We start from the raw sequence: 23,718 nt of genomic DNA, 5'->3' as shown, positions 1-23,718 counted from the left end.
AACTATAATGATACATTGACGATTGATGTTGTAGTGAGATTAATGGACATGAATTATTATTGTTGGTACATTGAGAAATAATGTTGTATTGAATGTAATTGTTGGAGTTAGACTTGATGATTTTGTGGAATGGGATGTCATGATATGAAAATGAAGTATTGAGGTGTGGTTGGTATGTTTTGGTGCTATGTATAGTTGTGGTAGGTTGGTAGAAAATTGTGAAAGTAGAGGTTTGATAATTTTTTATGAAAAAATAATTTTTGACTGAACTTCGGTGGGCTATAACTCGACTTCCGGATCCCAAACCTTTTCAAACTTGTTTCATATAAAAATTGGGTCCATAAAGTTTATGCCGTTCAAAGAACGGACTAAAATGATTTCTAACAAAAAAGTTATGCGCGTCAGAAGTTCAATGTGTAAAAATGAAATTTTGCAGCACTTAACCATTTTAGCTATTATGCATAACTTACGTACGTAAGCATGCACGCGACGTGGGCATTTCATTCGGGTTTGATGTCCCGCGTATGCGAGAGGGTGCATGCGTACACGAGGATATGAATTTAAGGGTTCGCGTACGCAGACACTCGCACGCGACGCGAGCAAACCATTCGAGCCAAGGAGACTCGCGTACGCGAGCAAAGGTCGCATACGCGAATTGGGAAAAATAATACTTTTGCATACGCGGAATATGGTTCCGTATGCGGGACCTATTTTTTAGAAATTTGAGTTTTGTGATTTTAAACATGATTTTAAACCTCTAAACCTCTATTTTTACTCTCTAAGACCCTAGAATTGAGTTGTAATGATAGTGAAGGGGGTTGAACTATGAAAGGTGGTAACCTAGAAGTGAAGGAAGTTGTGGAGTAATGAATTATGATTGAGAAAGTGCGGAAGTAATGATGATGATGTTATGAATGATGGAAAAATTGATAATCAATGATTGATAATAAATGAATTTGATAAAGGAGGCCTAATTGAGAATGTTGATGATGAGTGTGTCGGTCACTATATCCGAAGAGTGTGATGGGCACTATATCTCTGATAGGTAGTGACTATGACTATGATGAGGTGGATTGAAAATGATTATGTTAAGTTACTTTTTTTCTTGTAATATTTTTTGTGTATGATCTGTTATGTTTTTGTTGCATCGTATTTTTCTCTATTTGTAGAGTGTGTCGGGTACTATATCCCATAAGTGTGTCGGACACTATATCCCAAAAGCGTGGCGGGCGCTATATCCCAAGAGTGTGGAAGCACTTTACCCTGGAAAGTGAGTCGGGAACTATATCCCATTAGTGTGGCGGACACTATATTCCGAGAGCGTGGAAGACACTATATCCCAAGAGTATGAGAACACTTTATCCTAGGAAATGCGACAAGCACTATATCCCATGAGTGTGACGGGTACTATATCCCGAGAGTGTGACGGGCACTATATCCTAAGAGTGTGGAGGCATGACAGAGAGATGATATCCGGGTTAGCTACCAGGTGTGTCGGGTTCTGGCAAAGAAACTAACACATGAGCTCACGACCAGTAGAAAAGGCATACATCATATGCATTTAATTGTCTTATTTGAGTTTGCACTACTTGAGTTTGCCTATTTGAATATCTATGCTTACTTGCTATATGATTTTTCTGCTGTAACTATACTCTAATTTTGTTTTTCTTTGTCATGTTTTGTTTGTTTGTGTGGTTCCATCAGAGTTTTGAAGGATTGGCGGAAGACGGAAGGCGGAAATTAGGGCTTAAGTTAGAAAGGAATTAGAAATAAGAACCTTAGATAACCTACCTTGTTTATGGTTTTCCGTTTTAAATTCTGAGTATCGAAGTTCTATGATTACTTCTAACTTTTCCGAGACCTTATATCTTATGTACGTGGGGACCTTTACTATGCTGAGAACCTCCGGTTCTCATTCCATATATATGTTGTCTTTTTCAGATGCAGGTCGAGAGGTACCTTGTTGAGCATCTGGTGTTTTCTATGCAAGCGAAGATGGATATTTTGGGATTGATGTATTTTGTTTATGCCTTGTTTATATGTTTATAGACTCTATATATATATATATATATATATATATATATATATATATATATATATATATATATATATATATATATATATATATATAATTTATGTTTAATCCTCTTAGAGGTTTTTGGAGAACTAGGTACTTACCTTATGTATGTTGGGGTATTTGGGTTATACTTATATACTTATGTATGTAAATATTCTCTGGCCGGCCTTGGCTTCGCAGGATGAGCCCGGAGCTTGCTATCATGTATTTTGGTACTTTATCCTTTATATATTTCATGTCTTACCCTTATCTGTTTACCAGTTTATGTTTTCTAGTGTGATGCGCTTTTCATTTTATACGGTTTTTTGTTTAAACTTTTTTTTTTCAAGGCTCCTAGATACAACTTTCTTCAACTATATCTATATCTATATATTTTATTTTAGAGGTTGTAATACCTCACTACCCCTGTTTTACAAACTTAAGCGTAAAGCTCTGTGTGGTAGGATGTTACACTAAATATGGGGGATTATTCATAAGATGCGGACAAGCATTATAGTTGAAAACATTAGGGTTATACCCTCCTCATGTGGGGTATCCAGGAAGAGGCATGAGATTATACAGTGGATTAGTCCTCACGCTACCACTCCCAGGATGAATTATCACCTCAAAAGATGGTGAATAATTATATGACAATTCATACTGGGGCCATGTCGAAGGTTGCCCTTCTGTAATCACAATAGGAGCACCACATCGACCACTACTCACTACTATAGGGGTAGCTTCAAGTATTTCTCATACTGGCCTCCTCTGCCTCTTCAGAGTTCAACCCATCAGTCGAAGTACAAGCATAATCAGACATACTTATAATCTTACCACTTTGCAATTGCATGCAAAGTTATACGTCACTTAAATTTACCCAATGTCCCACCGGACATGCCAATTTATTTCACTCGTTTTTCGTCGATTTTGACAGATAGTGTCGAAACGAGCTTGTATCACAATCTCCTTTGAGAAGCGTATACGACTCCTCTCTCAAAGGATGAGCTTGACCCAAGATTTACTTATCTAGTGCCTCGATTGAACCGATGTATTGCAAAATGGTATTGCAGAGTGAATTGCGAAGTGGTAATCGAAGAACTTGTGCAGAAGATGAAAATAAAGATGAAATAAGAATAAAGAAAATAACAGGAAGTGGTAATTTACGGTTACCAATTTTTCATAACTTTTAATTTAATCTCTCCGCCATCAAACCTTATCAATATTTCTCATTAACAAATTTTCATTCACAACAACCCCAAAATCATCAAAACAACCCCAACTGGGCTGTTTCTCATTGACGAACCAACAAATCACAAGCAACAATAATTCAATAAAATTTCAACATAAACTTAATCAAACTCAATCAATAATCAAGCAAACCAACGATAATTTATCACTGAATATTTAATCGGTGCAAAATTACCAAATGCTACTTCCGTACGGCGATCACCAAACTAAAACACCAAAGAAGCTTTCTGAACCAGAAATCAAAGAAGAAAACGTCAAAATCAGCTACTCCACCTCCGGGGCTCTCTCAGCCGAACCTTGCATGGAGGGACAACAGCTCCACCATTGATTCCCCTCAAACAAAAATAACGTCAGCGTGAAGAGGAAGAAGATACAAACACTTTAATCAAATTAAATTTTTTTATCAAAATTACAGAACTCAAGAAATCAAACGCCAAAGGTTGGAGGTTCCATACTTTCTCATTCTCTCTCTCACTCACAGCTTCCTCTTCTTTTTTTTTTTCTTGGTTCTGTCATGTACGTGGGAATGATGATTAGTGATCCTAATTAAATGACATTGATGATGTGTCAAGGGGTGGAGTTGAGTGTCACAGTTTAGAGTTGAAATTATAAATATCTTAAATGGATAATTATAAAAATGGATATATTAAAATATAAATAATAATATATAGAGAGTTAAATATACATAAGTTACTAATATAAATGGCATTAGTAATTTAATGATAAAAGTTATACGATGAAACATTAGCAAAGTTAAATTTATCGAAGAGTATCGATATTTACTCATATACCAGTAGGTTTTAAACTTAATAATAATATTATTAAACAAATTCTTATTTTAATTAGAGTAGTTAAAAAATAAAATAACAATAATAATGATAATAATTTTTTTATTTTTTTCAAAATATCTCATCATAATAAAAATTATTTAAAAATTTTAATTAATTTAAATTCCAATTATAAAAGAATTAATTATATAAAATATCTTATTATAATAAATTTATATAATAATCTTAATTAATCTAAACTCAAATGATAATTATAATTATAAAAATTAATTTAATTTTAATCTATTAAAATAGTTTCTAATAAACACTTCAAACTAATAGAATAAATTATAATTAAATTAAATTTTAATAATCATAAAATTTTATTCAATTATTTTTGGTAAAATAATTTTTATCTTCTGTGCAACTGATTTTGTTATTGTCTTTGTTTGCGCTGCTGCTCTTATCTTTTGTTTGTGTTTTGTCTGCCGATCTTGTCTTTCATACATACCGATGCAATACACAGAACAATACTAACTAGTAGAGTGGAAATAACATTCTTATTCTCATTCTTGTTTACTTTATTTTTTATTTTTACCAATGAAAATGTCATATTTAGTTTATGTTTAGAGTTGTTAGCTTTTTTTTTTAACTTAAAAATTTATGACGCATTATACTTTAGTCTACGCGAATGAATTCTTTCAATTGTTTGTAACAATTAAGGGAGTAAAGTATGATCTCTTACCATTAATTTTATAAATAAGACAAAAAAATATAAAAAAAAAATAATAAAAAATTAAAAATCACACCATACTCCCTCAATTTTTTTTAATAATTAAAATTTGAGAGAATCCATTCTCTTAATCTACATCAAGAGATGGCCAATGCCACTAATGGATTCATTTATTTCTTTTATCTTCATATTAAATTATAGTGAGGGACAAATTCAAAAATATTATTATAGGAAGGCTAATAACATATATATATTAAAATAAAATTTATGCAAATAAATTATAAATGTAAGATGCATTATAAAAAAATTTATTAGTTGTAAAAAATCTATTTTGTTTTCGGGTCTACTCTTCACACTATTCATAGTTGAAAAAAAATCTTAGTTGTAGTAGTTGAAATTGAAAGAGTTAATAGTTAATACCAAGTGAATCAAATGATCAATCAAATGATACATTAAAGACTTTTGTGTCTTTGTTAATCCTTGATATAACTCAGAAATTATACACAAATTACTTAATACAACATGAATATCAAACTTATAATATTAAACTTGCATTCTAATGTGAAATTTATTTTGATTACTGAACTCATTGGATAAAAAATATTCTACTATTTCACTTATTTTTAGATATTAAAAATTATTAATATTTAAACTGAACTTTTATTTATACTAAATTAAATATTAAATATATTTTTCAAACAAAAAATAAAATTATATAATATATAATAATTTTATATAATTAATAATTTATTATTATTAATTCTTTTAAAACAAATCTAGCGGGCTAAGGCCGTCACTTGCCCCATCTGTCCATCCCTGATTATAGTGTCATTACATTATGTAACTTAAATTGAGGCATGGCATATATATGTCATTGCCTCAGGGTTTAAGATAAAATTCATTGCTTATGATTGATTGGTTTCTGCTGCAGAATAGTGTTTCAATTTCTGTATTATCTTTAACATCAAAGAACCTGACTCATATGAGTTCACCAATAATACGCATTCTTTACTTTTAGGTGCATAAACGGCATGATTCCAAAGAATTGAGTATAGACTGTGTTAAACTGATTCTTAATCTCTACATTTATGCAAACTATTAAAAATAATTATTGTAATTGCACAAAGAGAAAATGTGCAAGTTGGGAAAGAATAACATACTCTCTTAGACAGAAATTCTTCATTTCTTCTCATGTAATATTGATCCTAACTAATTTACAATTTATATCCTTGTTATAATGTAAACTGTTTCCAAGAATTATAAATCACTTGATGAAATATCACCATCAGTTTTAACCGAGCATCTTGGATGACACATTTGCTTCCCAGATGCAAAGATTGTGAGGAAATGCATTGCAAGAGAAGGATATTGAGCCTCCTCGGTCTGTTCTGTGCAAAGACACAACAAATGAAACTGATCCATCTACATGCTTCTACATATGATATCATTGAATTCTTTTGTAAAATCATTTTTTTATTATATACTTTTTTAGTATATATATGAACAAATGTAATGATAACATGAATATAGTTAAAACATGAATTTAGTTTTATTTCGTTTTGTTCACTTAACCTTCTTATCCACCCCTCAATTATCTGGCCTTCACCTCCAATAACACTAAAACAACTGTGATATAAACATTTATTTTAGTGATCCATAATGATGATAACTCTAATATACTTGATTAATTATAAATATTACTTGGTTTTATCAAAGTGATTAGCCTATATATTTTCTTGTATTATGTTCACTTGGACCTCGTTTTATTTATAGGTAGAATATTGTTTGCTGTTCAATGGTAGAGAGAGTATAATCCTTCATTGGTAAGTAAATTTAAAAGTATAATTATATTAATTTGGCCTTATGTTGTGATCAACACCTTCCATAAAATAAGCACTAACCAATAACATCTCCTGCTCCAACAACAATTCAGCCGAGGGTGACAGCAGCCATAATCCAAAAAGACCAATAACAATAACATCAAAACCATTGAATTAACATTGACCAGGTTTCTGTATATATTTACATTATAGTTATTAGTTCTCAATCAAACATAATCTACCAAAACAGTACAGCAACAGCAGCAGCGCAAACACAGATAGCAACAAAATGAGCTGCACAAAAGATAAAAACTAGACACTAACGTAAAAATAGTAGATCAATAATAACATCACAGATCATCCCTTAAAGTGTGATTCTTAATACTGAATCATTCACAACACAGTGACTAAGACACAGACAGACATATATAAGCTTACCTTTGGAGTTGCACGACTTTCTTTTTCAGTAGTTCCAACAACTCCAATTCTATCTGTTCGAATTCTTGCTTTCATGTCATCTGTAACCTTTCTCAAACCTAGGATATAAAAAATATAATTCATATATGCCAAATGTTCACTCAAGAATACAAGAGTAAGAATAAACTACCTGAAGTGATATCTCCTGAACTGATATGTTGAAAAACAGCAGATATCCTTACGTTTGGCTTAGAACATGAAGCCCAAAATGTTTCAGAACTATGGAGAGGAGGGGCAGCAGGTGAATTAGATGCAGCAATTACTTTTTTTGTTGGACTCTATACAAGGCTAAAGTATGAAACTTCTTAACATAATCCCTCAAACCAGGAACATATAAATCTTTCACAAGAGCTTTGACCCACTCAACATGATTTGGGTCTTTATTTCTGTCTCGACAAGCACCTGATTATTACCAAAAAGAAAACTAATCCTTCACATGTGAAATTTCAGTGAATGTGAATTAGTAAAGTGAAAGAAAAAGTCTAAGAGGCTATTACAAGATTGGTACACATGATTATGTAACTGAAGTATTTGCAAAGGTAAATTGCAAATCCAGCATTTATCATCATAGTATAACCATGCTTCCCACCATAAGCCACATCAGTTCCAAAAGCCTTATACCACTTGAAAAATTTATCATAGCATTTTAAAATCATGGAACAAAAGAAGGTTTTTTACAAGCAAGGACTATAAGTTTTTTTTTTTCTTCATGAGTTCAAAACATCATGCCATAGATACTTATTAAAATATGAAAAAAGGTAAGCATCCATGAACCCAAGAAGTTCACCATACTACGAAGTTTTGGTAAAACAGAGAAATCCCAACCAATAACAGAGGCATTGAGGCATCAAATTAACAAGAATAAAGTAACAAATTGCAGAGGTTGAACCAAAGAATAAAAAGAGTAAATCATTGAATTTAAATATTTAAAATTTTATATTAAATTTTTAATAATTATATTTTATATTTAATTAAATCGGTTGAATTCTGGTTGAACTCTGATTGAACTTTTGAATTATTAAGCCAGTCATTCTACCAATTTAGGTTCGGTTCTGGCAACTTTGTTCAAGACCGTATCCCCCTTTTAAATATGGTGAATGTTCCAATAAAAACATCTTTACATAAAGATGGTAACAATCTAACAATTTGCAATATGGTCTTCATTTGAAGATATTTTTGCAGGAATATCCACCTTTAAACATTACGTCAAAATTAAAACCACATCAATTTTTTTAGCAAAAGTGAGTTTTTTCCAGAAAAAAAAATAACCTTGCATTGCTCGACAGTAAACAAATATGAGCCGTTGATTTGTGCAAACAAACTTTGGGATTGAGAAGTTATAACAGTTAAAGAACAGGTGTGCAGGTAGTTGGATAGTTTTGATGAGCGGCCAGTTGCAGCAACTCCTACTGTACTAATTAAATAAGTTCCATCGATTTAATTAATTAATTATGACATTCTGTGACGACGACGAGACTCTAATTTTTGTTTACTCAGATTAGATTCGTCAACTCAAGACGTACGATTATTAATATTCATATTCATTTCTTGCACTTCCCCTTTGTCCTCTTTCCATTCGAGTTCCTCCCAAAAAGTAGCACCAATGACCAATTACAATGTAAGGGAGAGCTAGAGACAAAATCGGAGTTAGTTTTGCTTGAAATCTTTCCCTCATCTGGCTGCAATGAGTAGTACTGGCAAGAGAAAGCTGATTCCGATGAACATGGAAGAGGCTGCACTCTTGTTGAGCCATGTGACTCAGCCTCGGATCCCATTCCTGCTTGCTTTACTGTTCCTCATTGCTTACTGGGTTTCTTGTTTCTCCAATTTGCTTCTCCTTGCACTTGCTCTTTGGACAACTATCCAAGTAACGACCCCTTCTCTCTCTTCCCTTTTCCTTTTGGCTACTAAATAAATTAATTAACTAATTAATGATTTTTCTATTTCTAGTATCAGAGTTATCAACGCAAACTGCTTGAGGAGGACTTGAATAAGAAATGGCGCCGCATCATGCTCAACTCCTCGGTGAGTCGGTATACTATTTTCCAATTCCTTTTCTCTCCCTTTTGCATTCTCAATTTATCTCTACACAATTCACATGAATTCAACTTGCTGTGTACATAGCCCGTTACACCATTGGAACACTGTGAATGGTTGAATAAGCTCTTGACTCAAGTCTGGCCCAACTATTTTAATCCAAAGCTTTCAAGAAGGTTATCCGCTATAGTGGAGGTGACATTTCACTTTCCTTGTTTACGCCTGGATTCTATATATTTTCTAAACTAGATCGCTTACGTTCTACTTTATTTTGGTTTTGTGTGCCAAATTGCTTTAATTTGATTGCATATAAGTTTTTATGTTAACTTTGATTTTTTTTTCTTGTCTCATGATCTAGAAGCGGTTAAAGCTCCGGAAACCGAGCCTTATAGTAAGTAAATTGTGCCTTTTTTTTTTTTTTTTTTTTTTTTGTAAAAGAGTTGCACACTTTTTTAATTGTAACATGAAGATTAATGATGCTGAAAAATTAGAAAATGTGTACTGAACTAAGATGCTTGTTTTTGTAGGAGAAAGTTGACCTGCGTGAGTTCTCGCTAGGATCATGCCCTCCAAGTTTGGGTCTTCAAGGGGTGCGGTGGTCAACTTCTGGTGATCAGGTTTTGTTTTGTTTCACAATTGTTTTGAGCCTGTTTCCACATACCTAACAATTTTGTAAAGTATTCTGTTGGTATTTGACAGCGGATCTTGAACATGGGTTTTGATTGGGACACTAGTGACATGAGTATTTTGATGCTTGCCAAGCTTGCCAAGCCATTGATGGGAACTACCCGAATTATGATTAACAGTCTTCATATCAAGGGTGATGTATGTCAATAGGATCTATATTTCTTTAAGATTCTAAGGCACTAAGCTATATAAAATGAAACAACATATATCAAAACAAATAAGCAAGTTTGATTTTTGAAGCAAGTAATCACACTTATTACTATGAGAACTATAAAATACTTTGCCCGGATTTGAAGAAAATTCATTTCTAAACGCTTATGCCTTGTGTTTGTAGCCACTAATTATTAGTTAAATCATTTTTCTTTGCTAATCTAATCATTCACATTTTTATGCAGCTCCTCATTACACCAATTCTAGATGGAAAAGCCCTTCTGTATTCATTTTCATCAAAACCTGAGGTGAGAATTGGAATTGCGTTTGGAAGTGGCGGAACAGAGGTGCCTGGTGTTTCTTCTTGGCTGGTGCGTCTTGGAGAATTTATTTTTGAAAAAGCTAATGTTTATCATTTCTGGCATAATTCAATCCATTTTGAAATAATTAAATCAAGATGATTCTATATTCATTTTTGGCTTAGTTCATTTCAATTTTCACCGCGGGCTCAGACTTTGAATGTGCTATGTGAATTTAAGTCTCTTTCTTTAACCTTCTGTCTTACTTTCCTCCAATGGAGTACGATATTTCATTCCAATTGCACTTTTCCTTTTATACAGGAGAAACTTTTTACCGACACTTTGCTTAAAACCATGGTGGAACCTCGGCGCCGATGCTTCTCTTTGCCGGCAGTGAATTTAAGGAAAAGAGTTGTTGGAGGCATTATATATGTTACAGTGATTTCAGCCAACAAACTTTCTAGGAGTTGCTTTAAGGGAAGCCCATCTTTGAGGCAGCAAAATGGCTGCTTGGAAGAAAAATTGGATGACAAGGACCTGCAGACATTTGTGGAAGTAGAAGCAGAGGAATTGACAAGGAGGACAGGTGTGAGCCGAGGTTCAACACCAACATGGGATGCAACGTTTAATATGGTATTACATGACAGTACAGGAATTGTTCGCTTTAATCTTTATGAGTGCCTTCCCAGCAGTGTGAAGTATGACTACCTAGCAAGTTGTGAAATCAAGGTATTGTCATTGATGTTAATATATACAAGCAGAAAATTGTTTACTTTATCTCATTGCAGCAATTGCTTATCTATCTTTAAGCCTCACTGATGCTTTGTGTTTGAGAAGATGAGGCATGTTGAAGATGATTCGACAATAATGTGGGCAACTGGGCCGAACTCTGGTGTCATAGCAACACATGCAAAAGATTGTGGAGATGAAATCGAAATGACTGTTCCATTTGAGGGGTCCAACTCTGGAGAGGTACATTATCTATGGCTAGTAAATTAGCATCCACTTGCTTTGCTTTTTCTTTGTTGTGTAAAACGATAGTATTTCCAGGCAGGCTTTTTTGAAGTGGATACTTTGAAATTAGAATTGTAAAAGTAGTTATAGGAGATATTAGAGAGAGTGGCATTTTTGGAATAGGATAAGGACACCAAATGGGAGAGTACTCTTTATAATATGTACGTATAGATGTATAGACAAATGGGAGAATCCCCTTTAATAATATGTATAAATGTATGGATGTATAGATAATGAAATGATTGCTTCCTGCCTCTGTCTAACATTATTCTCTGATTAAAATAAAAAGGAAAATAAAATTGAATGTGAATGGAATGTTTAACTCATCATACCTCTCATCCATTTTCAGTTGAAGGTGAGAATTGTAGTAAAAGAATGGCAATTTGCTGATGGTTCACATAGCTTGAACAGCCTCAGTACTAGCTCTCAGCCACCACTAAGTGAATCATCAAATCTGCAGTCAAAAACTGGAAGGAAACTTAGGATAACTGTTGTTGAAGCAAAAGATCTAGCTACAAAAGACAAATTTGGAAAAGTTGATACATATGTCAAACTGCAGTATGAAAAGGTGAGTGAAACTGATTGTCAAACTGTTGTAGAGATTGGAATAACACGTTTCTCAATAGGATGCTTACTTGTAGTTGTACTATAATGAATAATGATTTAAACTCTTGAAGCACACTTTCCCTTTCTTGTGTGCAATTTGTGGAAAGAGAACTTGTGCAAATAGAATATTTGTTTACTTTAAGCATAATCGATGCAAATTGCAATGCCGTTTGAAAATAACTCACTATCTGATTTGGTTGTTAATACTCTTTCAGACTATCCAGAAAACCATGAATGCTCAAACTCCAAATCCTATTTGGAATCAATCATTTGAATTTGATGAGACGGGTGGTGATGAATACCTAAATGTAAAGTGCTTTACTAATGAAGTTTTTGGAGATGAAAATATTGGTAGTGCTCATGTAAATTTGGAGGGACTAGTAGACGGCTCAGTCAAGGATGTGTGGATCCCTCTGGAAGGAGCGAGTTCTGGCGAGTTAAGACTTAAGATAGAAGTAGTTAAGGTGAATGACCAAGAAGGATCAAGGGTATGTGTCCTCAACAGGGGCTGGGGAATGAAGCACAAAGCAATAACTTATTATAATATGATGCTATCACTTCAGTTATTTTTACCCATGTCAAATTTTCACCTAACTTTGATATCATGCATTGCTCCTTCAAAATGAACAGGATACAGCTTCGAGCTCACACAAAGGTTGGATAGAACTAGTTGTGATTGAAGCAAGGGATCTTATTGCTGCTGATCTTAGAGGGACAAGTGATCCTTATGTGAGGGTAGACTATGGAAACTTGAAGAAAAGGACAAAGGTTAAGACCTAGAATCCTTAATTTGCAGTAACAACACTTGATAACACATACTCATATTTCTACTAAATATTTGTGAAGTGTAATCTCCAAGCCTTTCATTGTTTCATTCACGTGTTATGCCCCCTGTTCTTTCTTGCTTATGTCATTTTTCCATGGCATTTTTATGCTGATTTTATCTGACATTGTGTGGTAGGTTATTCCCAAGACTTTGAATCCTCAATGGAACCAGACCTTAGACTTCCTGGACGATGGCAGTCTCCTTGTACTGCGTGTTAAGGACCATAATGCTTTACTGCCCACATCAAGCATCGGTGAATGTGTTGTGGAATATCAAATGTTGCCTCCAAACCAGATGGTTGACAAGTGGATACCTCTCCAAGGGGTGAAAAGTGGCGAGATCCACATCCAAATTACAAGAAATGTCCCTGAGATGAAAATGAGACAAGTTGTGGATTCTGAACCTTCGTTAAGCACATTGCACCAAATTCCTACCCAGGTTAGATCTCTTGCATAATTTTAGCAATTCCAATCAGAAGCTGTCTCCTGTTTCCATTTTCCCTTAACAAACTGTTGAAATTGAATATGGTCAGATGAAAGAGATGATGATGAAGTTTCGATCGTTAATAGATGACGGAAATGTTGAAGGACTGTCTAGGATTTTGAGTGAGCTAGAAACTCTGGAGGACACTCAGGAAGGATATATAGCGCAGCTGGAGACACAGCAAATGATGCTTCTCAGCAAAATAAAGGAATTAGGACAGCAGATCATCAATTCTTCTCCATCCCTTCAGAATTAACTAAGTAGTCCTCCAATCCATTCAAGTATATTGCTTCAATGAATCATCATAGATAGATTAATGTTGATGTGTACATGTGTATCAGAGTTCCGCCTACTACTAACTATGGATTAAGACAATCTGCTGTATAACACTTACTCCGTCAATAAAATCTTATTAATGTAAGAGACCTACTACACATACAAGTCTTTTTGACATACAAGTTTATACAAGTTAATCCTAATTGAATAAAATCCACTTTATAATGCAAGGAAGGAGAGGAAGAGTTTTGAATTATATAAAACTTATTAATACACATACATAAAAAATTTTTAAAAAATACAATATAAATAACTTGTATGGACTTGTATGTGTAAATGACTTGTATGTAGAGAATAATCCTTAATGTAAAAGTTATTATTATTATTATTTTTGTTTTATTATATAACACAGGAAATGAAAATGCATCAAAACAAATTCCAAAGGTAGCGCAGAGAAATGCTGGGTAGATGCGAATATGGCATTTCGGAACAGTACTGCGAAGTTATCGGAACTTCCTCTGAGTCTCAGGACCTCATTCTTGTGCACAACTGCTTCGCATTCTTATCAACTGAGCACTCTGAGGCCTTTCTCTATCACCGCCAAAATTGCCCAACCCAAACGACTCTCCAAAGCTCTTCCTTGCCATTTTGCTTTAGGTAATGTTATTCTACCACGGTAAATGGTAATGTATTAAATTCATTATCCTTTTACTTACATTACATGAATCTTTTGTTGAACCTTGTAAAGGTAGAAACCGAAATCTCCAAGGTCTCGCAGTTGCTATTCTGAAGCTCTGGGAGAAAAGCTTAGTTGTGAAGATTGCTGTTAAGCGTGGTATCCTGAATACAAACAATGAACTAATGGCTGAGGAGCTCAAGGTATGTTATATGTAGCTTTGGTTATAGTCCTAGTCATTGTTCAATGGAGCATGATGATAAATCTTTTGTTTTTATTTCCTGGTTCAGAAATTAATGGGAGGTACCTTGTTGATAAGAAATAAATATTTCATTGTAATGTATAGCGGGAAGGACTTTGTCCCGACTAGTGTCGCTACTGTTTTAGTTGAAAGACAAGAAATGACAAAACAAGTAGTAGATGATAAGGAGAAGGCACGGTGCAGAGCCATTGATGTAACTCAATCGGGGGCAGATGAAGCAACGACACAAGTAGGATCGTTGGCTGAGTTCTATGAGGCTCAGACATGCTGGGGAAGGGATATATCTGCCAAAGAATGCGAGAAGACGATCAAAGAGTCTGCAAAAGCCAAGAACATTAGGCTTTTCAGAAAAGTTGAACGTAAACTGGCTCTTGCAAATCTCAAATCCTTTTTATTGTTAAAGATTATATGCTTGAGATTTTTTATTTTTCATTTATTTATTATTATTGGTAATTATTATTATTGTTACAATCTGAACAGGCCCAGACCAAAAGGCTTAGAGCAGAAAATCTTTTAGCCAAAATAGAAGTTTCCTTGGTTCCAGCTGATCCTGATTGTGATCAGGAAACAATATCAGAAGAAGAACGTGCTATGTTCCGCAGGGTTGGTCGAATTATGAAGCCATACTTGCCACTTGGTGGGTAATTTTCAGCTGTATGAAAGTTGCTATATCATAATGGTGCATTACCTAACAACTACTCATCATGATAATCTTCAGGTATAGGTGGAGTTTTTGATGGTGTCATTGAGAATATGCATTTGAATTGGAGACATCGTGAGCTTGTTAAATGAAAGTGGTGGAATACTAGTGTCGATAGATAGACTTCCAAAAGGATGTTGTCTTATTTACCACCGTGGGAAGAATTATAGGTGCCCCGTTACCATAAAGCCAAGAAACCTTCTAACAAAGGCAGAGGCATTAAAGCGTTCAATTGCCATGCAGCGCCACGAGGTTCCAAATTTTTATGTCAATGGCAAATCTGTAGATTTTCTTCTATATCTTTCATGTCTCAATCGATCTGGACGACATGCCGTTGTATGCAGCGAGGTAGTGCTAGGTATCAAGTCTGCGTATATGCGGAATAAAATTGCTGCGTTCCGCTTTATTCAATTTTAGAGGGAGACATGACATGCCTACGGAATCCCTCACCAATCAAAATCTATCACTGCGATCTCTCTGTAAATATCCAATTTAATGAGAGGCAATGCAATTGTGGCTCCCCGTCCTTTTTTTGATAAAGTTTTTATTTTTTAAAATAATTTATAAAAATTATCTTTTAAAAGATAATTTTTAAAAAATTATAGTACTTGTATTTGATAAAATTAAATTAAAAATAATTTTTAATAAATATAAACATCATAATTATATTTGATAAAATAATTCTTAAAATTAAAAAGGACTATAATAAATATAAATATAAAAATTAAATTAAGTCCCTATAGTTTTACCGAATTTTTAATTAAGTCCTTATATTTTTTTTCTTTTCAATTGGGTCCTGTATGTTAATTTTTTTTCAATTAAGTCCCTACCGTGAGAATAACGTTTAAGATAAAGAATATTCTTGAATCTTGATAAAAAATGAATATTCTTGTTATTTAGTTGGAGTAGCTAGCTGAACAAACATTAATTTTTTCAAAATACCAAAAGCACCCCTTGCATTTTATCCCAAAAAAAAAAACCCTTAAGTTGCTCTCTGGAGATCGCGTCCATTGCCGTCTTCTGCGTCGGTCTGTCGTTGTCATCCGTCTCTGGCGTCATGTGCAACGGACGCTTGGTGGTCTGCTGTCCATCACCTCCTTCTCTGCTTTGTTCTGTTTGGAGGTCTTCTGCGTCGTTTGTCCGTCCAAGACGTCGCCGTCCCTCGCGGTGCTTCGCCTCGCCTGACGTTGCTGCGCCGCACGGAGCCGAGCCCCGCAGCGCCTGGCCTCCCGTCCTCGCGTTGTGCCTCTGCTCGATCTCAATCTCTCTGTACTCGAACTATCTGTAAACAGATGACAAAAAAAAAGCCTCTTTTTTCAGTTTTAAAACTTGATGTTTATGTTTATTTTATTTTTTTTAAAATATGACATTGGTTGAGTATCTATTTGTTGAATTGATTTCTGGATTATTTTGATATAATGGTTTATTTAGGGTTTACAATATGGATATTTATATGCAGAAATTTTGTTAATTGGTGAATTGACATATAAATTAATTTTGCTGATGATGAATTTGGTTTATTCTTTATTGTTGATTGTTGTTGCTGTGATGATACTGTTTTATTAGGATTCTGTTTCTCTTTTTTTTTTTTTAATGTAGTGATGGGGATTTGGATTTTACCATAGACATACATCATGGTGGCAAGTTTCATGATATAGGCCATGGATTAGAATATTTGTGCAAGGAAAGTGGAAGAACATTCTTAAAGATCCCCAATTCGCACCCTTTCTCACTTCTCGTTACAAAATTTTTCTAAGTAGCCTTTTCAATTTCGTGTCTTTAGGGTCTTAAATTTCACTGCAATGTGCCTAATTTCCCTTCGTGTATTTTGTTTTCTGGATAAATGATAAAATTTGAATGGAAGAAAACTGAGTTAAGGATTTAGGGTTTTTAATTTTTGTTCTTTTGTGGTAATTTAGGATAAATGGCGAAATTTGAGCGTTAGCAATGACACTCAAAAGTCCAAAAAAAAAAAATCTAAGGTTCCTAGAATCAAGGCTGCAGCCCTGCTAGTGCTACCCTAGTTGCTGTTGGTAATGTCATTGTTGTTTTTGGGGAAGATGCTATTCCTGTCACCACTATGATTCATCAACCTGATCTTTCTGTTACTATGAGTGATTCCTCTCAAAATGACAAAAATGCTAAGAATCCTCCTGGGTATGCAAATTGATGTCACTAGTTCTACATGGATTATTGCAATTAAATGATGTGGATTAGGATTGTAGTTGTGGTTAAAAATGTTGTATGTCTCAATCAAATAAAAAGGTATTTTGTTACTTTTGAATTATTTCGAGACTTGGTTGCTTTTGTTTATCTTCTCTCTAGGTACGATGCAATGGTTTTAGAAGCGTTGTCAGTTCTGAAAAATGCTAATGGATCTAACCTGAATGCCATTGTTAACTTTTTTGAGGTAAGATTATTCATTGTTTTTTTATCATAATAGTTTCAATACATCCATGGTTGATTGAAATGTTGTGTATCTGAGATTATATGTTATATAGGTATTGCATGTAAAAGCTGCTAATAGAAATGTGTTAACTATAGTTATGCATTTTTTATTTTTAGTGATCGTATATGGAGGTGTATATGGAAGTGCCCGAAGAATCCCAAAGAGATGAATGGATTTCACAAAGATGATTTTACTCCGATTTTTTTTGTTTCGAAAGCAGGTTACCATGTTTTGATTGAAGTTTTTGGTGAAAAGGACTATCTTGTTGGGACACCTGATGAACTCAAGTCTGCTCTTTTAGAATCTTTCTCGGCTTGGAAATCGGTCGTTATCAATGTTATTGTTAATCTTATACTAGTTCAAAGTGTGGGAGACTACCACACAAAAACTTATTTCTAAATTATCTATATTACATTGAAAACTACGTTTTCTATGGTTTTCGTTTTTAGGTTTCAAATTTCAATAACACAAATTACATAGTATTGTGATTTTCTATGGTGTACCATGATATGATAAAGATATAAATTATATTCCATAAATCCACACAAATGTAAAATATTACATGAATATAATGAATACTTAAATGATGAAAACTGAATTTTACATATACTTATTACTACTATTTCTATTTCATTTTATCCCTTCCTTTTTTGTATGTTCTTAAGATAAGATATTTTGAAAGTAAAAAAAAAGTATTTTTGGTATAATTTGTATATAAATAAGCAAAAGAATGATAGTGGCAAAATAAAAGGAATTATAGGAATATTTTTCATGTCGTAAAATCATTGAATAGGGATTATAGGAATATCTTTATTGAATATTTTATAGTTTTACTAAATTTTCAATTAGGTTTTTATATTTTTTTTTCAATTGGGTCCCTAAGGGTATACAAATAATTTTACAATTCACTAACATTTTTTTAATGTTTAACGTTAACAGGGACTAAATTGAAAAAAAATTAATGTATAAGGACCCAATTGATAAGAAAAAAAAGTATAGGGACCTAATTGAAAATTTGGTGAAACTATAAGGACTTGTAGAGTAATTAAACCTAGAAATTAATCAATGTATAAATTTATATTAGAATTTTTTATTGATAAGTACATACTAATTTTAAAAAGTTTTACCTTAAATACTTTTAAAAGTACTCATGTCTTTTAGTTAGTGTTTGTTTTGAAGTATTAGGACAGAATCTGGCAGATTAGAACTCAGTATCATGTTTGTTAGTTCAGAAACTGGTATTAAAATTTTAGTCTAAATTTCAGTCTCTGTCTCCAAAATTTCAGTATTTCAGTATCTCCAAAAAGTAAAGACATAGATGATTGAAATTTTTAAAATAAGAGACTGAAACGTAAATAACATTTTATACTTAAAATACTCTAATTTCAATTAATTAATTTCAACTTTACCCTTTGTGCAAATTAAATTAGAGATTCATTCTTATTTCAATTTCTGTCTTTTATTTTACACAAAATACAATATTGAGACTTATTTCAGTCTCTGTCTCTCAGTTTTTATCTCTCAATTTCAATATCTATCTCTTAACTTTTGTATAAATACGTACTCTTTTTAATTTACCAAACATAAAATGAGATACTTATACTTTTTAAAAAGCACAAGCGCATTTTCAAAAAAATTATCATATCATTCTTTTTTTGGTCGTACATCCTAACACACATGCACACCCTTCCTTCCCTATGGGTTTCATATAACCATTTCTTAGTTATAGCTAGGTTTTGAAACGTGATGCATTTTCTAGCACGACATATTCAAACGCCATAAGACCAAGTCATGTAGTGCCTTAGTCTATCGTTTAAAGTTTAGAATTTTTTTTCCCACATATTATTCACTTTATTGTTTAGTACTTTTGCTCCTCAATCTAATTTTGATAGAAAATGATAAAAATGCAGGTGCTTACGTGAAGTTGATAACTGAGAGCTATTAAATGATTTGACTAAATTTTTATCTAAAAATTTTTAATTATCAACTTCACGTGAAGTTGACTGTACATGAGTTTTTACCATCTTCAAATATTAACATACATATTTGAATCTTTAAATAATAATAAGATGATGTGTTAAGATTTTTTATCATTACTTTGATTGATATACTAGTATAGTTCAATAGTTTACTTATTCACCTATTTTCCATCAATTTCCTTAGATGGATGACTTGAAACATACTTGTCAAATTAGATTAGACCAAATGATGTCGCTTTAATTTTGGCTCTAAATATTTAATGAAATGATGTCGTTAAACCTTAATAAAGCTTGAAACATTCCCACTTCAACATTTTAATTACTTCGTCTTTTTCTTTTCCACTCTAACTCTTTGCGTTTAAAATTCCCTCTATGGCTAGAAGATAGGATTTGTTTGTTGAATTAGTTACGATTTTTCGAGATTCTTGGTGTGGGTAGCATAAAAAAGAGGGCATAGAAACCAGTTTCATCCAATTAATTTGTTATCGTTTCAACCATTGTAGAAGGAGAGGGGGGATAAGTCACAACGGAGGGGCTGGCGTGGATGATCAGAGGTGTCAAAGAAGAGTAGAGGCATCAGTGTGCTAGCTATGGTGGTGCACTGCTTGCGATGCGTGCTGTCGACGATGTGCTGCTGTGATGGCAATGCAAGAGGATTAGACAAAGACGGTGGTGTACTGGTGTTGCCGTGTTGGGGTGCTGGCAATGGGATGTTGGCTGTCTGGAGCGGTGGAGAAGTGGATTGTGGAAGCGGACAAGGTGATTGTGGAAGCGAGCTAGGCCACATGCTTCTTGTAGGAGAGGTGACGAGGTAAGAGAGGGTGAGAAGTGAGTGAGGGCGTTGTTACTGGTAATGGTAGAGAGTATAGACCAGGGAGTTAGATATGACTTTTAGACTTAGGTAGTGTTGGAAGAGAGATTAGAGACTGAGAGTTAGAGACTAGAAGATAGAGATTAATTAAATTTTTATATTGTATATAATATAAAATATATAGGACTACGTTATTTTTTAGCAAGGTTTTGAGAATTGAACCGGTCATTGAACTGCTCTAGCTACTGGTTTATTGGTTTATAGGTTTAACTGGTTCGACCGTGGTTGAACTGAAAAACTGTTTTATAATAAAATAATAAATAAAATATAAATAAACACATTAAAATATAATTATAGTCTAATGTAAACTTTAAAATATCATTCAAATTAAAAGTACTACACAAACCAGAATGTTATAATCTCATTCAAATACAAATTCAAAAGTCAAAAAATAAAACAACCAATCAAACATAATATGGCAACATCAAAATGATCCAAGTTTGTCATCAATCATAAAAATCCTCCATAACTTGCTGCAGATTTGCGTCGTTGATATCATCACCTTCATTTCCACTACTTGGACCAGAAAAAGCAAGTGGTGCAGCATAAAATGTACTACTACTACCACCACCACCACTTTGATCTAAACCATCATCAATCTCATCTAACAAAATATAACACTTTTCAATAAATTAAAGATCAAAGCTATTGTAATTTATTATCTGATCAATAAACTATAATACTCATCAAGCAAGTCTTCAATATTACTTGGAAGATCAGGCACTTTTTCAACAACCTCTTCCGTCACCCAAAAGTCAACCATATCAATACTTTCAATATCAATTGGATCATATTGCACCTTTTGCTTTCTTTTTTTTTTCTTTCTATCCTAACAAATTAAATACAATATATGATAAGCCTAGTGTATTAACTACACAAAATCTAATGATATGAAATGAAATGATGAAATATATATTACCTGGATATAAGACACAAATTATATGTAACATACACAATATCACTTAGCCTATCATGCTCCAATCTATTCCTTCTTTTTGTATGAATTTGATAAAAAAGACTCCAATTCCTTTCACACCCTGAAGAAGCAGACGCTTGGCTAAGAATGCGAACTGCCATGTTTTGTAGACATGGAACAGAACCACCAAACAACCTCCACCATTCATCTACAAGTTACAATCCCATAGCTCAAGTATTAGTTATCAAATTAAGGAAACAAAAACATAAAATAAGTAAATAACTAAATAAGTTATTATCAAACAGATATTATTACCAGGTTGAAGTTTTTTTGCAACTCGAAAAGCTTCAGGCCTATTAAAGCTTTCCTTTCGATCTTTATATAAGTGTATTTCTTTCATTGCCTCAACTGAATCTAAATTATCAACCTTGCAATGCAATGTAACAAGATCAAGTAAACCTCGCATGACATCAGGTGCTTCTCTATAATTTTCATCAAAAAAGCAAGCAGGATTCAAGAAATAAGTTGCTGCATGAAGATTTTTTTGAGTAAATTACCAATTATTCCCCCGATTTTGTAAAACGCTGATAATAATAACTCTAATATTTGTTAACGACAATTATACCCTTGAAAATTTAAAAAAGCGCAACAAATCTGCCCAACCGTGAAGAGAGCCCTTCTCCGTTAAATGGAGTTTGGTGATGTAGCAGACGGAATTCCAATGTGGCATCTGTTAAGGGCTTTAGTCCCGTTTCTCCTTTATCCCTAATTCATGAAACCTAATTGCCCAATTCGAAGTAAATGACCAGGCTAACCTTAAATGAAACACTCCATTTAACTATGACCATTTAGGACGTGGAAAACTGAAGAGTTTCTTAGTGTTGGTCTCTGTTTCTCTTCATCTTGTGTGTCTCTGCATTCGCCTCTTGGAATTGTTAACATCACATGCAATCTCACGTTTGGCATTGATACTCGGTGAAGAAATCTCCATTGAACAACGAAGGTTTCGATAAGTATCATATGTTTCTGTTCTTCTTATTATCAGTTCGTTAGGGTTTACATATTGTTGGTGATGAAGTGAATTTTTTTTTTTGAAATGGCGGTTCGATGATGGGGTGTCTTGATGTGTTGATTTATCTGATTGTGACTTATTTGATGATTTTTGTTAGATGGAAACTCATATCACGTTTGTATATCACCATCGGGGTTGGCTAGAGAAGGATGCGGATGGTGTGGTGAGGTATAACGGTGGTTTAGTGAGTATGATCGACAGGGTGCATGTTGATACATGTAATCTGTTCCTTGTTGAGGGTTTGTTTCTGGATTTAGGTTATACTAAGTATAATGAAGTGTATTGGTTGGAGCCAGGGATGGATTTAGCTAACGGGTTATGGGTGCTGAGAAGGGATTCCGATGTGGTTAAGTTGTGTGATGTTGCACTGAAGAATGAAAACAGGGTCCACTTGTATTTTGAGCATCCTATTGATGCCGATCCAGAGTTAGTTAATGAAGTTGAGAGACCTCCTTCAGAAAATCAGCAAAATCATGACGAGGATCTCCCACAGCATGAGGAACATGGAAGACCAGATGATATAGAAGTAGATGGAGCTTCTTCAAAAAATCAGAAAAATCATCAAGATGATCCCCCATAGTATGAGGAGCAACAGCAAAAGGAGGGTGAATCAATGTTGAGTAAAGGGGGGAATGATCAATCAGAGAAAGATGACGTAGCTACTGATAACGTACCCATTCAAACTCAAGCTGCAACAGTTGAAAATGAGGAATCCAATTTAGGAGACAACCATGAGACACATGTTGAAGGCGAAGAGGGGCAATCTCATCCTGAAAAAGCTGATGGCTGGAAAAGAAAATGCAAGAAGAAACATGGAAGGCCCCAACCATATGGTAGAGCGCAACCTGCCCCACAGAACAATGGTGACGAAAAATAGCTACAATTGAGTGTAAGACACAGATCCACTTTATTAACAAGCAAGAAACATAGCTACAACAATGTCAACATAACTTCCACAAAACAATAACACATAACATCCATTAATAAAAACTGTCCTGCATGCATCCCTTCTCCTATCTAACCAAAAAAATCACACTCATAATCAAACTCAGTACAATTCCACACAGAATGATGCATAGAAACAATTCAACTCTCTTCATGTACTCCATCATCATCTTTCCATCTCTGTGTATGGTCTCAGTCTCAACACTGGTAAATCTCCCTTTCAAGACTCCACATTCATTGCATACTAGTGTTCCATTCTTGGATAATTTCTCCAGCCCAACAGATTCCTCGTTGGTTTTGTCCATCCACTAAAAATAACGGCACCCAGTGTTCTTCGTCTGCCCAACACAAAAGTCATTCATCAAGCTC

At 33.8% G+C, this 23,718-nt stretch overlaps 3 protein-coding genes and 1 pseudogene across 6 annotated transcripts; 3 read left to right on the top strand and 1 right to left on the bottom strand.

Moving 5' to 3' along the window:
* The first annotated feature begins 8,419 nt into the window (after window positions 1-8,419).
* Window positions 8,420-13,624, top strand: LOC107630331 (uncharacterized). Its single transcript, XM_088509447.1, has 14 exons — window positions 8,420-8,968; window positions 9,052-9,126; window positions 9,226-9,333; window positions 9,497-9,529; window positions 9,666-9,755; window positions 9,838-9,963; window positions 10,221-10,346; window positions 10,596-11,003; window positions 11,112-11,246; window positions 11,638-11,856; window positions 12,110-12,382; window positions 12,525-12,662; window positions 12,856-13,158; window positions 13,253-13,624. The coding sequence occupies exons 1-14, from the start codon at window positions 8,786-8,788 to the stop codon at window positions 13,457-13,459; spliced, it is 2,424 nt and encodes an 807-aa protein (XP_088365573.1). The 5' UTR covers window positions 8,420-8,785; the 3' UTR covers window positions 13,460-13,624.
* On the top strand, window positions 13,542-15,652 carry LOC110270121 (CRM-domain containing factor CFM3A, chloroplastic/mitochondrial-like). Of its 4 annotated transcripts, none has more exons than XM_088509448.1 (6): window positions 13,542-13,620; window positions 13,892-14,136; window positions 14,228-14,358; window positions 14,446-14,776; window positions 14,898-15,054; window positions 15,136-15,652. In XM_088509448.1, exons 2-5 carry the CDS (start codon window positions 13,956-13,958, stop codon window positions 14,915-14,917), a joined length of 663 nt encoding a protein of 220 aa, XP_088365574.1. In that variant the 5' UTR covers window positions 13,542-13,620; window positions 13,892-13,955; the 3' UTR covers window positions 14,918-15,054; window positions 15,136-15,652. The 4 variants fall into 4 exon arrangements, with proteins under 4 accessions (XP_088365574.1, XP_088365575.1, XP_088365576.1 ...); XM_088509449.1 differs by having other exon boundaries at window positions 13,545-13,620; window positions 13,924-14,136; XM_088509450.1 differs by lacking the exon at window positions 13,542-13,620 and having other exon boundaries at window positions 13,754-14,136; window positions 14,232-14,358.
* A 5,210-nt stretch (window positions 15,653-20,862) lies between these two features.
* Window positions 20,863-21,798, bottom strand: LOC148570369 (uncharacterized). The gene is made up of 4 exons (XM_088507003.1): window positions 21,648-21,798; window positions 21,336-21,540; window positions 21,092-21,240; window positions 20,863-21,020 (listed from the first exon to the last, which is right to left on the bottom strand). The coding sequence occupies exons 1-4, from the start codon at window positions 21,796-21,798 to the stop codon at window positions 20,863-20,865; spliced, it is 663 nt and encodes a 220-aa protein (XP_088363129.1).
* A 703-nt stretch (window positions 21,799-22,501) lies between these two features.
* LOC148570368 (uncharacterized) lies at window positions 22,502-23,281 on the top strand (annotated as a pseudogene).
* The last annotated feature ends 437 nt before the right edge of the window (window positions 23,282-23,718 follow it).

This window comes from Arachis ipaensis, chromosome B3 (assembly GCF_059453495.1).
Source record: "Arachis ipaensis isolate K30076 ecotype BB chromosome B3, ASM5945349v1, whole genome shotgun sequence".
NCBI classification, from domain to species: Eukaryota; Viridiplantae; Streptophyta; class Magnoliopsida; order Fabales; family Fabaceae; genus Arachis; species Arachis ipaensis.
The sequence above is the reverse complement of the archived record's forward strand: the minus strand, read 5'-3'. Positions and strand labels throughout refer to the sequence as shown.

Bases quoted from the DNA above. Each gene is read 5' to 3' on its own strand.
- LOC110270121 (XM_088509450.1), top strand. From the start codon at position 13,937: ATGCTGGGTAGATGCGAATATGGCATTTCGGAACAGTACTGCGAAGTT. The intron at 14,137-14,231 runs GTAATGTTATTC...TTGTAAAGGTAG, and splicing joins TCCTTGCCATTTTGCTTTAG to AAACCGAAATCTCCAAGGTC. The intron at 14,359-14,445 runs GTATGTTATATG...TTCCTGGTTCAG, and splicing joins TAATGGCTGAGGAGCTCAAG to AAATTAATGGGAGGTACCTT.
- LOC148570369 (XM_088507003.1), bottom strand. From the start codon at position 21,798: ATGCGAGGTTTACTTGATCTTGTTACATTGCATTGCAAGGTTGATAAT. The intron at 21,541-21,647 runs GTAATAATATCT...TGTAACTTGTAG, and splicing joins TGCAAAAAAACTTCAACCTG to ATGAATGGTGGAGGTTGTTT. The intron at 21,021-21,091 runs GTTTATTGATCA...ATATTTTGTTAG, and splicing joins CTTGCTTGATGAGTATTATA to ATGAGATTGATGATGGTTTA.
- LOC107630331 (XM_088509447.1), top strand. From the start codon at position 8,786: ATGAGTAGTACTGGCAAGAGAAAGCTGATTCCGATGAACATGGAAGAG. The intron at 9,127-9,225 runs GTGAGTCGGTAT...CTGTGTACATAG, and splicing joins GCATCATGCTCAACTCCTCG to CCCGTTACACCATTGGAACA. The intron at 9,756-9,837 runs GTTTTGTTTTGT...GGTATTTGACAG, and splicing joins GGTCAACTTCTGGTGATCAG to CGGATCTTGAACATGGGTTT.